A 13,655-nucleotide genomic window follows, 5' to 3' on the forward strand; every position below is an offset into this window, starting at 1 on the left:
ATTGAAAATCGTCCCTTTCGTGTGTTTCCTTTTATATTATGTTGTTTGTATGCGATATGATCCAACTTTTGGAGTAGCCTATAAAATTAAATATAAATAACAAAAGCCTTCGCCCATGCGCGATCGAGTTCGTTGTTTGTCGTGAGGCTGTATGGAAATAAGTAAATTCCCCAACGTTTAGCGATTGGCCCTGGCAGTACAATGATGAAAATCTAAAAACGAATAACTAACTTAATGCATGGTATGTCTAACTGTTACATGAATGATGCATTTATTTATTGCTATATCTTTTGTTTATTAATGTAGGCCTATGGATGAGAGAACACTGTATTATTTATGGGAACAGTGCTTGACTGCTGGGATGATATTGGAGTCACCAGGCTTATGAAGACGTTTTCCCATTGCATCTGTCTTCATCCAGAATAAACAGGAGAAAACCACGTCGTGGTCCGCAGCTCATGGACACCTCGGCTCTGCAATGAAACGTGCTGCAGTTGCAGAATAAACGGTTTGCATAAAGTTGAGTTATAATTTATACAGATAACATGACACAGTTAAGTATAAAACAGTTACCAGCTTGCAGATGCACCGAATGCCTTTTTCTGTTGCGCTGCTGTTTACAGTAAACACCTTAATCCGCCACTGGGTGTAGCAGTAGCGGCGCCAAAGAATTATGGTCGCGGGAGCTATGGGGGAATAACCTGACTCGCCAGATGAATTTCGTTCTACCTTAGGTGGAACAAAATTCATCTGGCAAGAGTCAGTTTAATGGGGGAATGCCTGTTGTTACATGAAAGGTTGTTTTCATTATGTAGCTATGGATATAGTTTCATTCTAATATAAATTATAGTTATTATTATTGAAATCGCTGATTTGTGATTGGTTGCAAGGAGGAGATGTGGCTGGCCGCCTTTCATATGTTTAACATAGGATGGATGATTTACCTCACAACAGTGAAACTGAATTGTGATTGGTTATTTTTTATTCTCTTTGCCTCCCTTCAGTGGCCAGCACCGGACGTAACATAGTCAGAGTAACTTCGGCCAGCCTCCTGCCTTGCAAAGGCACTTGGCAATTTTTTCAACTTTTATAACATTTTCATGTAATTAAAAAATATATATTTTTATAATAATTTCATCATCACGTAAATCTTTTTAAATCACGAGGCTGCGTTGCATCCGTTGCCTCCTCTAGGAACCGCCCCTGACGACGTCAGACGGTTGGCTTCAGATAAGCCCGGCCTGTGGCACGTGACGCATGAACGGCGCGCGATTTTTGAGCGAGAGGGACATGAACGGCGGCCGTATTATTGGCGCAGTTTCATTTGGACGGGATTGAACATAAGAAGTTATGGCTAAATCCAAAGGATCGATGGCTTTCCTGGAAGGTTATATTCTGCCGGATAAGGACCAGGATGAAGCGGCGAGCGGCGACGACTCCGAGGGGGACGGCGAGGAGGACACGACCACAGAGTTCCTCGACATGGAGGAGATGTCCGACTCTAACTCAAAGACGGCGTGGATCAACCAGTCGCCGGGGCCGCCCAAGCGTAAAGGTAATGCGTAAAGTTGCTGTTAAAAACGGCTTGCAAATAATAATAATTCCCATTTTTGTGGCGCAACAATAACATCCATAGAGAAGCCATTGTGGGTCGCTCTGCAAGTTAGTTTCAGTTTCGAGAGACCATCGGTTATGGGGAGTCCGCTTCCGAGCTGGTAAATCAATGGAAGTGTTGGTCACGAATGAAAGATAGATGTATCGTTTATAGATCCCCAGGGAAAATTAAAAGAATGTAATAACAAGGTATCCTCCGCCAATAATGTTTATTAATGTCGCAATGTGTAATATCCCCCTTTAAAATATTTTTAAACGTTTTCTATCCACACTAACCAATTGTATGTTCCTGCAATAGAGAAGGCAGCTGTTTCAGACCATAGCACTCTCTGGGTGTGATCAACTAGGACTGTAGCCAAGGTATACTGAGGAAACAATGGGGGTGTGAACCGCCCCAGGCTAAGGTGTGACATTGATTAAAATCGATTAAAATACAGGCCTAATTTAAAATATGGCATGACGTCTCTATTTTCGCCTGCCTTTCCGCTTCTGTAACATTTTCCGCTGCACACATTTCAACGCATGGGATCAATAAAGGGTTCTTATTCTTTTACTTTTAGGCTATACGTATTATTATACTAAAATATTAAATTATTCAAAGGCAGAATTCTGACTATTAAATCAGAATTATGGGTAGGCTACTTTTTAAAAAGGTCAGTGAGAGTGTCTTTAGGATGGGAACATGGACCTATTAAAGAATGGATGGGAACCACACGCTACGGAAGAGGATTAGGTCCACATGTGCATTTTTATTTGTTCGGAGTTTAAAGTCAGGATTCTGAGGATCAAATTCTGAATTTAATCTCAAAATTCTGACTTTAATCTCAGAATTCTGATTTTGATCTCAGAATTCCGAATTAAACTCGGACTAAAAGAGAAAAATATCACAAATGTCCCTTATCCTCCTCCTTAGCTAACAGTCTTTCCTCTGTCTCCTGTATTTGTTCCTCTCATTCTGCAGTCCTATTCAAGACGTTCCGTGGAGATGAGGTCAGGGTGACGGGCCGTTTTGCCCTGAGCGCCCCCTGGTGGCACATCACCTGCCGCACACAAGGCTCCAAGAAGAACTTGACCGTAAAGGGCTCTGCTTGGTACACGATACGCACGGACCTGGACAAAGACGGATGGAGGCCCATTGTTTCCCTGTTTCTGGTGGCGTGCAACGTGACAGATGATTCAATCCAACCGTTCTTCGAGTGGTTGCCCAAGGAACGCCTCGTTACCATTCTGAACTTATTGGAGGTCCTCACTGAGTTTGGGGACACAGACCCCCTGGCGCAGAACATCATTCAACACGTTTCATCCTCAGGTAGGCTTCTGAGAGAGAGAGAGAGAGAGAGAGAGAGAGAGAGAGAGAGAGAGAGAGAGAGAGAGAGAGAACAATAATGGCTGCTACAGATTAGGCCCCGACCGATATTGATTTTTGAGTGCCGATGCCGATTATTTTCAGAGAAAAATTATGATTACGATTTAATCGGCAGATTAAAAACAAAACAAAAAAGAGCATATAAATCGTAGTTTTTGATACTTTAAACACTTTTGACGAATATGTGAATTGAATGCAGAACCTTTGAGTGTTTTAGAATACATTTACTGTCAAAAATGAGTGTAATGTAAAATGTAAAATAAATAACTAACTCCTAATGTGCTGCGCTCTTGAGCAGTGACTAACACGTGCGTGCTGAGCAGTATGGTCTCACCGTTAGAGTCTACAGTATAACAAATTAACATGGCCTGGGACCTAAAGAAAAACAGGCACAACATGCTCAAACAACGCGTCTTGTGTACATTGGTGAGGTGAGCGCGCAGCTGCCTAAGCGAGCGTGCTTTCATGTTGTACGGTAAAATTCAATCTCCTCTTTTTTACTCCAGCTAAAGTTGTAAGTTAGCAAGGCGAGTAGGAGCGCAATCTGCAGGATACTAAGCGCAATAACATTTCAAATAAAATAAAATAAAATAAAAAATCTGTTGTAATCTGCGTCTTTTTGGCAGATGTTGATTATTTTCAAAAAGGCTATAATCGGCCGATTAAATCGGCCGGCCGATAAATCGGTCGGGCCCTGCTACAGATTGCTGAAAGTGCCATGTTATCCTTAAGCATGCAATCCTTTTGAATAACTCTGTTCTGTTTCAGCCGAATGCAGGAGGATGCAGGCGTCCTCTTCCTACCCCTGGGTTATGAAATACTTACCGGTACTTTTACCGCGGCAGTTTGACGCTCTGCTTTCTCCACCGAAGGCGGCTAGTAGCAACAACGTGGATAGTCTATTGGCCAAACTAGAAGACATCATTGAAAATGATGTGTGGAAGTTAGGGTTTTCAGAGGTGAGTGCCTTTCTAAATATAATTAATTACACAACCATACGTTTGACCTGTGCATCATCTATTGTGTTCACACCATCCTGAACTTTGATCTCCACCGCCTCCCCTCCTCCCTTCCAAAGGTTATGCTTGAAGAACTGAAGTTGCGCTGCGAGGCCAAACTCAAGGCGTTCGAAGATTGCGGCTTGCTCGAGACGCTGCCGCGTCTTCAGCACAACGCCCTGTCGGTGTACGATGAGGTGAAGAGGTTCTGTGCGAACACGGGCAGCACCTACATGGAAAAGGACAAACTCTGCAACAATTTGAGAAAATATATACCTGACGAACAGGTGTGGGATACTCTCCCGTTCCTCAAGGAACTGGAGGTGATGATGTGGGACAGACAGAAAGTCGTGCTTCGAACACATCACAAGTACGAATCGGGCATCGCAGACTGCCTGCGCCATCTTGTGGACGCCAAGCAGTGGACGATTCCGATAAACGCTCGGGAGGTTTTGTACGCTCACGCCCAGAGGATTCGGATCGCGAAAGATCCAACGATGGATCCCTCGACCCTTTCCCCCGTGAAGGTGGACCCGGACCAGCTGCTGGCAGCCCAGATGATCTGCTCGGACCCGGTGACGGTCATCAGCGGCTGCGGCGGCTGTGGCAAAACCACGGTGGTCAGCGAGCTGTTCCGGGCGGCGGTGGAGAAGGGACGCCCCGTCTCGTCGTTAGAGTACGCCGATGCCTTCGAAGACACCGAGGACCCCCGGGAAGACCCCAGGGAACACAAGAAGGAGGAGGAAGAGATGGAGAGGCAGGACGATAAGCTTTTGAAAGAGCAGATCCTTTTGACCGCCCCCACTGGTCGGGCAGCATCTCTGCTGACGAAGAAAACAGGCTTCCAAGCCTTCACCATGCATCAGGTAGGTTGCTTTACGGGCACTCAAGACCTCCTAACCCTGCGTTCACACCAAAAGATGCATTTGCTGCCCGAACGCGTTGCTGCCGAAGTTTTGCGGCGCCGCAAATCAAGTTTTGCGGCGCCGCAAAAGTTGAAATATTTAAACTCGAGCAGCATTTGCCGCGCCGCAAAATACGTGAACGCGCCCTCCGCGCCGCAAATCAGAAAATGCCACGCCGCAAATCAAGTTTTGCTGCCCGTTTTCTCGGCAGCAAATGCATCGGCAGCAAAGCAGCAACGCGTCTCTACATTCACTTTGAATGGGATCACGACGCGCGGCAACTTTTTGCATCTTTTGGTGTGAACGCAGGGTGAGGCCTAAAAAAAACAGATTCCTGTTGGTTGTCAGTTGAGGTCATGGGTAGGTAGGGAATTTATTGCGGCAGCGGCAGCCGCAATAACGCCGTCAAAACGGGTACGGCTAAGTCCGGGTCACGCCCACTTTTGGCGGTGGAAACGCGACCCGATCCGCACCTTTGCGATCCGATCCGTTCCGCACCCTGCAGTGGAAACGCGCCATTAGTCAGAAGAAAGAGACGCAACAATATATCTCTGTGGGTACAGTAAGGATGTTTATAGAACCAAGTGACAAGCACTAACCATCACTAGGTTAACCCATTCTCCGTATACAACAAAAAGCTAGTATAAGATGCAGCACAAAGTACTATTTGAATGTGCAGGGACGTACAACATACAATAAGTGCGTAAGAGGCAGTCCCTCCAGAAAAACGCGATTATGCGATCGCATAATTCAACGCTTAATCAACCAAAGTCTGCATATTCATGCGGGGGCTGAATTTTTTTTATATGCCGCACGTTCTCCTCATAAATTGCCGATTTCCGCTCAAAATATGTGGGGCTTGCATGATTTCATAATCTTCACACAAAACTTCACACAAGAGCAGCCATTTCCCCCTGTTGCGATGGGAACGTTATGAAGTGACATAATTACTTGACTTGAACGTCATCGAAAAGCTGTATTGTTCGCAAGTTCCCGCAATTTCATTGCATAAAATTGTATAAATATGCCACATATTTCATCGCATTTTTTAAGAAAAATTGCAGCATAATCAAGGTTTTTCGGCCGCAACAATCACAAACAATAAAAAAACGCTGCACTTTTCTGGAGGGACTGAAGAGGGGTGGGGGGGGAGTAAGGGGGGGAGGCTATGCAGAGTCTCTGCAGGTGAACGCTGAACAAGTGAGTCTGGAGTCTTTAGCGGCCGTCCAGCAAAGGAGGTGGCGTAAACACTAGCCAGGTTGGTCAGTGAGCTCTGCTTTGGTTTGACCATCACCAGCCGTGACCCCCCAGCGAGGGGGTCCCCAGTTTGGTCCGTTATCTAGTTGTCTGTTTTTCTAATCATCATCTCCCCCCAGGGTTCCGAGACCGAAACGGTCGTGTACGTGGTGGGCACGGGCGGCTTCCAGAACTGGAGGACCGTGTACACGGCCGTCACCAGGGGCCAGAAGCGTGTCTACGTGGTCTCCACCGAAGAGGGGCTCCAGGGGGCCCTCAAGCGGAAGCCGGACCCCCGGCTGACACGCCTCGCAGGCTTGGTGAAGGAGAAGGTGGTGCAGATGGTTCAGGAGTCCCCCCGACTCCAGCGCGACCGACGCGGATCGCCGAGGTCCACGCCCCAGTGGTCCACCCCCCAGAAGGCCACGCCCCAGAAGGCCACGCCCCAGAGGTTCACGCCCCAGAGGTTCACGCCCCAGAGGTTCACGCCCCAGAAGGCCACGCCCCAGAAGGCCACGCCCCAGAAGGCCACGTCCCAGAGGTTCACGCCCCAGAGGACCACGCCCCTGAGGGCCAGTCCCCTGGTCCCGCCGCGGCAGACTCCAGGCACCAATCCGATCGTTAAGCGCCTGTGGGCGGCGGGAGGCCCGGTGGAGGCTCCAGCTGGCTCGCCCGTGAAGGAGATCGTTGACAACCAACCGGGAACTGCCCGCATCGGGGCAGTAGTAGCAGCCAAGACGGCGTTCGAATTATTTTCTACTCCCAGAAAGAAAACAAAGGTGAGTGGTGTTTCCCTCAGGTGTGAGATGTACTCTTTGATAAGCGGAGGCTGCAGATTATGGTGGCATAGTATCCCCTGCTGTGACGCCGCTCGATGTTTACAAGGCGAGCTCACTTGAGTTTATATTGCAATAGATGCATTTCTGGCAAGAGTAATGGCATTCTTCCGTCGTGGTTTATCTTCCGCATATAGGCTGTTCGGTCGGCCCATTCATCTGGAAGCTAGGTGCTTTGCGACAAGACTTGGTGACACATTGATGGAGAGAAACTTCTTTTTAGGACGCGTCGGCCAGTGAAATATTTGGAGCATGATCATGGGAAAGTAAAAGGCATCAAAGTTACCAGGGATACATTCAGTGAGACAATGGGTGAACAAGGTTCTTATAGGGAAACGCATTGTGGGTAGAGAATACACAGGTAAGTGGGAAGTGGAGAGTTTAGGATGGGCAGGAGAGGCCAAGTTAACTGCAGTACACTATGGGAGAAGTGGGAAAGTCTGCAAGTCTGCAAGCATGGCTGCAAGAAGGTTCAAGGAATCTACATAACAAAGACGTCAGTCGATTGGCCTGGCCTAGTTATCAGGCGTAGTAGTGGGAATGCAAATGTGAAGTTTCTTAACCTCTCTCAGTTAGAGAGAGGAAGGGATGTATCTTAAGACACAGGGAGAATGTAATACAGTTCCTTTTAATGTGAATAGTAATTATATAAACAAGGTTAATATATTTTGTATATGATGTATTATAGTTATGTTATGATTGATATTTCCACGAGACACATACATTTGACATTCCTAATTGGACAGACTACTGGTCCTGGATGTAAATGTTCATTTCAAGCTGTTGTTTATCACTTGTTTTCAGTATGTCGATTCAGCGATGGACTGCACCAAGCTCCAGCTACCCTCCCATGTTGGCCCAACGCACGACCCGGTGACGCCCAAAAGGCCCCAGTCACCCAAGTGACAAACTACACGGACCCCACCAGTCCTTCGATTGGATCAGACGATGGGAAGAGCGACAATAGTTGAGGAACGTATTCACCGTTCAACAGTTTGATATGGTTTCGCCTCTTTCTGTTTGCATCCCCCTAGGGCTGGGATAAACGATTATTTTTTAAACGATTAATCTAGCGATTATTTTTTAAACGATTAATCTAGCGATTATTTTTCCGATGCATCGATTAATCTAACGATTCATTTTTCAGTCCGATTCGATTTCGATTCGATTATCTTATGGCAATTTATACTTGTTGATTTACATATCTGAATGAAAAAAACATGAATTCCTTAACATTGCAATTCATGTTTATTGCCTTTAAATTCCAAAATTAAAGTGCAAAGTAATGCATTATTAGAATTCTACGGTGCTCGGTCATCTGCAGATGCTCCCGGGTGGCGCCTCTTCAGGTGCTGGTGCAATGCCGTGGTGCTAGAATGGAAAGCCATCTCCATTTTGCAAAGACGACATACCACGGAATCGTTTCCTTTTACATTAAAGAATTCCGAGCTACACACCCCCTCCGTTGATTGGTCGACAGAACCATCACTTCCGGGCGACGTGGGGATAAAAACAAACAAACAGTGGCCTTGAGGTATTATATTATCTGTTGTTCTTGAAGGTATTAATCACCGGAGCCGATGAGGGGTTTGTATGGGCATCGAATGGCCCTTGTTTTGTCTGACAGTCCAACATCAGATCCCCTGCAGACCAACAAGCCTGGGTCCACTGTCACCTAGGAGTCACACCCCGCCCAAACTAGAGACAGTGTGGGCGGCTTGTGATTGGCTTGATTTAAATAACGGTAACCCAATAGGAATCAGTGGGTTCCATATTTTTGTTTGTGAACAGGACAGTTGGAAATAACTGATATACTGTGTTTCGTTATGAAGAGAAGAGTGGTGGTGGAGCACAGAGTACTGGCTCTCTTTTTTCTTTTAACACTGAGCAAGCCAGGTGTTAAAAAGAGGGCTACATAATCTGAACTTCTTCACAATCCTTAGGATTGAGCATCATTGTCTATTCAAACTGCAAATCAGTGTCAACTGTATCGCATCACTACGTTCATTATTGTGTTTCTTTTTTTAACCATTTGTATTGATTATTGTCAGTTGAGTTGGTGAATCATTTCAACTATGTTAGATGGTACTTTTTTATCTTTATTAATTAACTATCATTGCTCAATACTTTTTAGACTGAATCATGTGCTTAATGCTTTTCAAAGTGCCTATGTGGAGATGGGGATATAAGGGTTTATAATACTATAGACAAACGGGAAGTATGTGCAATTTGATGTGTACTTATGCATCCAATTAAAGAAACGGGAGGCTACTGCATGAAGCAATCTAATTTATTTGTCGATGAGTAAAAATCTAAACGACTGACTGGAAGATACTGGATGTAAAATAAACCAAAAAATGAACTTGGTCAAACGCTTCAACCAATATGCAACCAATAAGATGCAAACACACTGTCTCTCTCAACTTGAGGGTTCCCGTCTTTGTTGCTACCACCAAGTCCGGTCTTAATAGTAGTTGGAGACCAACACAAATTCTGAAGTTGTGTTCTTATTTCAAGGTCTTTGCGTTTCTAGAATTATTTTCAAAGGGACGACCAAATTATTTAAAAGTGTGTTTATTGATGAGTGCACATAATTGATCATTTCTATAGCATACAACTCTTCCAGATGTATTTAGATGGTCTGATCATTGTGGTCTTCTGACCATGGACTCAACGGTATAAAACAGATTCTTCACTTTCTGCATTCAGGTTGGGCAATACACCATTGCGCATGTGCAGAATATTGTGAATTCAACTGTTCATTCATGTGGACTTTGTAGTTTGTGATATAAATTGATTTGAAACATGGAGTCAATTCCGCTATGCATCCATGTATTGAAAATCTGTTTGCCTCGTTCTTAGTTTTTTAAAAACAGCTCAACAACTGTCGCTGCGTTGATTGGTCACGTGAACTCTGAACTCTGGTGAGCCGACACCGTTCCGGTCCGTTCGACCCTGCTCCTGAATCACATCACAGGTCCATATGGTGTTCATGTTGATCGTGTTGGTGTTGCCGGGCCTTCTCCTGGATCAGATCCACAAACTCGTGCTTCTCCAGGCAACCGCGGCACTCCTCTCCCCAGGACGACAGCACTCTCTTCAGCTCGGCCACGCGGAGCGACAGCAGCCCCGCGCTGCTCAGGTCCCACAGCTGCTGCTCTGCAGACGGACGGACCGACAGACAGAGAGACAGTATTACAGTGCACTAGCGACGGGTCATGGGGAGAGAGGGACAGCGGGCTGTCTTAGCAAGTGTGTCGTGGCGTGGGGAGTCGGCTGAGAGAGAACGGGAGGAGATCCCATGGGGGGGTGGGAGACGTTTACATTTAGGGCGTTTAGCAGACGCTCTTATCCAAATCTACTTGCAATAAGTACATTAGTCAGAAAGAGAAACAATATATATCGCATCCATAACCTCAACTTCTACTGAAGACATGGAAAAACTCCCGTATAACATAAAGAGGGAAGAAACCTTAAGAAGAAGAGGAATCCCTCCAGGGATGGTAAGGTGCACAGCGGCACAAATAAAATAGAACATTATGTAACACTTATGAGTTAAGAAAAAATCCACCATGACTGAAGGATATCTGTTGCTCAACATTTGCAAGAATGCCATGCTGTGAGTTGCGGTGGCTTGCTTCGCTTCCGACAGGAAATTACCATATTTCAGTTCACATATCTGTTTGTCGGTGCTGCCGAGCCGCTGGCAGATCTTCTCCACCGGCACGTGGGAGGACAGAGGCCGGGCGACGGACGCCGTGACGCGGGTCGCTGCATCGCTGCTGGCCCCCAGGTAATAGCACTACTGGGACGACACACACGAACAAAAAACGAGTTTTGAGGCTTTAAGATACAGGGCCAAACACTGTCGCTTTGAGGACCAGGTGTCACTCAAATCATATTGGCCTATTTTGCTCTACGATGCAAATATCTTAGTCGGGTTTTTTTTGCAAAATCGACAGAGAATAAAACTGAGCTGAACTGCAAAAACTATTTTTGTGGGTTACTATCTTATCTAAATGCACCTTTGTAATATCTTCCTATAGTCAAGCCCTGTGCCACGCATGTCGGCGCTAAGGTGGGGGCGTGCCCCCACTAGCGGTCATTAATGCTCCTACCATAGGTCATGGCGTGGCCAAAAAAAAATCCCTTTTAGTTATTCTTTTAATATTAAATGTGCAAACTGTAACTTAAATTAAATTAAATAACCGAACGGGGAAGTTACATCATTTGGGTTAAGCATGCATAGCAGGTTAGGCTTGGTCAATGCTCATTGGTTGCGGAGTAAACTTGTTCCAGTTGATTCAACATAACGTTGAGCTGCAGCGCGCAGAATCCTGGTTTGAATCGAAAATAATATGGTAGACAGTTTGTCCGCCTATATCATAGACAGTTAGCCTAAATATCAACAAAAAAAGGTTTTACGAAAATTGCTTAGCCTTGACACGCAAATGCACAAGCGAATGGAGGGACACAGTTCTTAGACGTTGTTCATTTCACTTCTTGAAGCCAGCCCTGGCTTTCTGTATATGGCCATGTATCATTTCTGCCTGGTGAGTGGCATTGCCTAGCAGCAAAACTATTTTGACATATAACAGTGTTACTACAGTGGGGCCTGTTGAACAACAATATAGGGGAGTTTGCTGAATAAACATTTTGATTCGATTTTTGGAAGGAATCTTTTCCAATTAGAAGATTTACCAATGAGAGCCAAGCATTACAGATAGCATGTTGTGAAACATTTGGATATTTGATGATAACAAAAATAAATAAATTAATCTAGTTCTTATCACGATAACGCCGCCGTATCAAAACATGTCGCGATTTACAAATACAAACCAAAGATCAACCATGCGCCACGTTGCCCACTCACAAAAACTTAGCAGGCCCACTTGATGGAGAAAGCTCTCGTCCAGTTGATCGGATTCCTATTCAGAGAGAACGGCTATTATTGGTGACATGACAATATGATGATTTGAGATCATTTCAACATATTTTACCCATTTTACCTCGCATTTTACAGGCGGTGAAAAGTGCCCACGTGACACCGGTAGATCGTCCGTCGGCCTTCTACACTGATCTAAAACGCACACAACATCAAATTGATACAAGAGCGTCGTGCGTGTTTTGTTTTGATGCATGCACGTGACGCAATGACGCCCGGCCAAAGAGGAAGTGACCCCACACAAAAAACCACCGCAAGGCAGGTTTATGTTTCCTTAGGTTTATGGCATTTAGCGGACGATTTTATCCAAAGCGACTCACAATAAGTAGGCCTACATTTAGTCAGAATAAAGAGAAACAATATATCGCTGTTGGTACAGTAAGCTGCTGCTTGAGCTGCTCCCCCCGCGACCCGACCCCAGACAAGCGGATGAAGATGAGATGAGATGAGATGGTACAGTAAGGATGTTCAGAGAAGGTTTCCTAACCGTAGTATAGTGATTCACCTGGCTGGACAAAAAGCTGCAGCGCCCAGTGGTGTCCCATGTCCTCCAGCACCCGGACGAGGTCCGCCACGGTCGGGTTCTGCTGAGCCCACGTCCACAGCAGCTCCCGCGCGGGGCTCCGGCCCGCCGCCTCGAGCCGCTCCGCGCGCCGCACCTCGAGCCAGCTCGGCACGATGCGCGCGGCTTAATTGGAAGAGAAAATAAAACGATATAATATAACTGTAGTTATATAATGGTAGGACAAGCTTATAAGGCGAAGCCTAGAAGGCGTAGCAGACATGAAATAGAACACGAAAAAGTTTGCATCAACTTTTTTCGGGATGTATCGGTTGTTGTATTGTATGCACGACGTTACTCCGGAAAACGTCCACCACCTGTGCTCTGCACGTGAGAGCAGACCCGTTAAACTTCTCACCCCCCGAGCCATAGAGAGAGTTATCTCTATCACTCTGGTCTCTCACCTAATCCGCGCCAGCCGAACTGATCGTCTCCGCTGTCGATGATTTTGCACAAGTGCTCGATGAGGCTGGGCGGTACGTTGTACAGGAAAGTGGTACGGTCCATTTTGTCCATGGGTCTGGTCATTTTGTCCGTCGGTCTCGTCAGGCCGAGCGTCGCGGTAAAGAGTGAAGCGGTAGCGGTGTGTGAGTGTGTGTAATGTGTGAGCAGCCTATTGCTAAATTCTGGAAATGCCCACGCCCCTTGTTTCAGTCGCGTTCAAACAGCATGACAGATATGAAGACGGAACACATTTTTGTAACGTGACAGCCCACCACAAGGGACGATGCATGGCATTGGTTATTACTGTAGCCTACTGCCATGATATGTAACTAGTAGCCTACTGTTATTCGCTGGTTGATGTTGTATTGTTACGTTACTTTACTGTTTACTTTACTATTACTGTGATACGCTTTGGATAAAAGCGTCTGCTTACTGTAACTTTTGTGTTACTTTACTATTAACCTACCATACGCTGTTTAATGTTATACGCTCATTTTCCTGTTTACTGTTACTTTACTATTAATGTTAGACGCTTTGGATAAAGGCGTCTGCTAAATGTCCTGAATGTAAATGCTATTTTTATTTAGATTATTATTATGCATTCATACGGGCTATCACATTTATTTCACTGAGTTATCCAAATCGACTTATCTTAAACGCATTCAACCATGAAATGACGACCCAGAAAGTAAAAGAATCATGCGAGTGGCGTAAACTAAGTTGGTTTTCTTCTGATTTCTTTCATGGGC

General features: G+C 45.6%; 3 protein-coding genes across 7 annotated transcripts in view; 2 read left to right on the forward strand and 1 right to left on the reverse strand.

Moving 5' to 3' along the window:
- The window catches only part of LOC132454889 (DNA helicase B-like), a 36,731-nt gene that overhangs the window by 228 nt on the left and 22,848 nt on the right, over nucleotides 1-13,655 (forward strand). The gene's annotated exons all lie outside the window — the stretch shown is intronic.
- On the forward strand, nucleotides 953-9,321 carry LOC132456634 (DNA helicase B-like). The gene is made up of 6 exons (XM_060051040.1): nucleotides 953-1,555; nucleotides 2,576-2,923; nucleotides 3,749-3,939; nucleotides 4,059-5,165; nucleotides 6,227-6,898; nucleotides 7,760-9,321. Exons 1-6 carry the CDS (start codon nucleotides 1,351-1,353, stop codon nucleotides 7,859-7,861), a joined length of 2,625 nt encoding a protein of 874 aa, XP_059907023.1. The 5' UTR covers nucleotides 953-1,350; the 3' UTR covers nucleotides 7,862-9,321.
- Nucleotides 10,617-13,103, reverse strand: LOC132454921 (interleukin-1 receptor-associated kinase 3-like). Of its 3 annotated transcripts, none has more exons than XM_060048533.1 (5): nucleotides 12,867-13,102; nucleotides 12,388-12,588; nucleotides 11,965-12,035; nucleotides 11,829-11,883; nucleotides 10,617-10,757 (listed from the first exon to the last, which is right to left on the reverse strand). In XM_060048533.1, exons 1-5 carry the CDS (start codon nucleotides 12,988-12,990, stop codon nucleotides 10,627-10,629), a joined length of 582 nt encoding a protein of 193 aa, XP_059904516.1. In that variant the 5' UTR covers nucleotides 12,991-13,102; the 3' UTR covers nucleotides 10,617-10,626. The 3 variants fall into 3 exon arrangements, with proteins under 3 accessions (XP_059904516.1, XP_059904517.1, XP_059904515.1); XM_060048534.1 differs by having other exon boundaries at nucleotides 12,406-12,588; nucleotides 12,867-13,094; XM_060048532.1 differs by having other exon boundaries at nucleotides 10,627-10,760; nucleotides 12,867-13,103.

The sequence above is a fragment of the Gadus macrocephalus genome, chromosome 4, assembly GCF_031168955.1.
Source record: "Gadus macrocephalus chromosome 4, ASM3116895v1".
NCBI lineage: Eukaryota > Metazoa > Chordata > Actinopteri > Gadiformes > Gadidae > Gadus > Gadus macrocephalus.

Bases quoted from the DNA above. Each gene is read 5' to 3' on its own strand.
- LOC132456634 (XM_060051040.1), top strand. From the start codon at position 1,351: ATGGCTAAATCCAAAGGATCGATGGCTTTCCTGGAAGGTTATATTCTG. The intron at 2,924-3,748 runs GTAGGCTTCTGA...GTTCTGTTTCAG, and splicing joins TCAACACGTTTCATCCTCAG to CCGAATGCAGGAGGATGCAG. The intron at 6,899-7,759 runs GTGAGTGGTGTT...ACTTGTTTTCAG, and splicing joins CTCCCAGAAAGAAAACAAAG to TATGTCGATTCAGCGATGGA.
- LOC132454921 (XM_060048532.1), bottom strand. From the start codon at position 12,990: ATGACCAGACCCATGGACAAAATGGACCGTACCACTTTCCTGTACAAC. The intron at 12,036-12,387 runs GTTAGGAAACCT...TGTGCGTTTTAG, and splicing joins AGGTGAATCACTATACTACG to ATCAGTGTAGAAGGCCGACG. The intron at 10,761-11,828 runs GTGAGTGGGCAA...GTGTCGTCCCAG, and splicing joins AGTGGGCCTGCTAAGTTTTT to TAGTGCTATTACCTGGGGGC.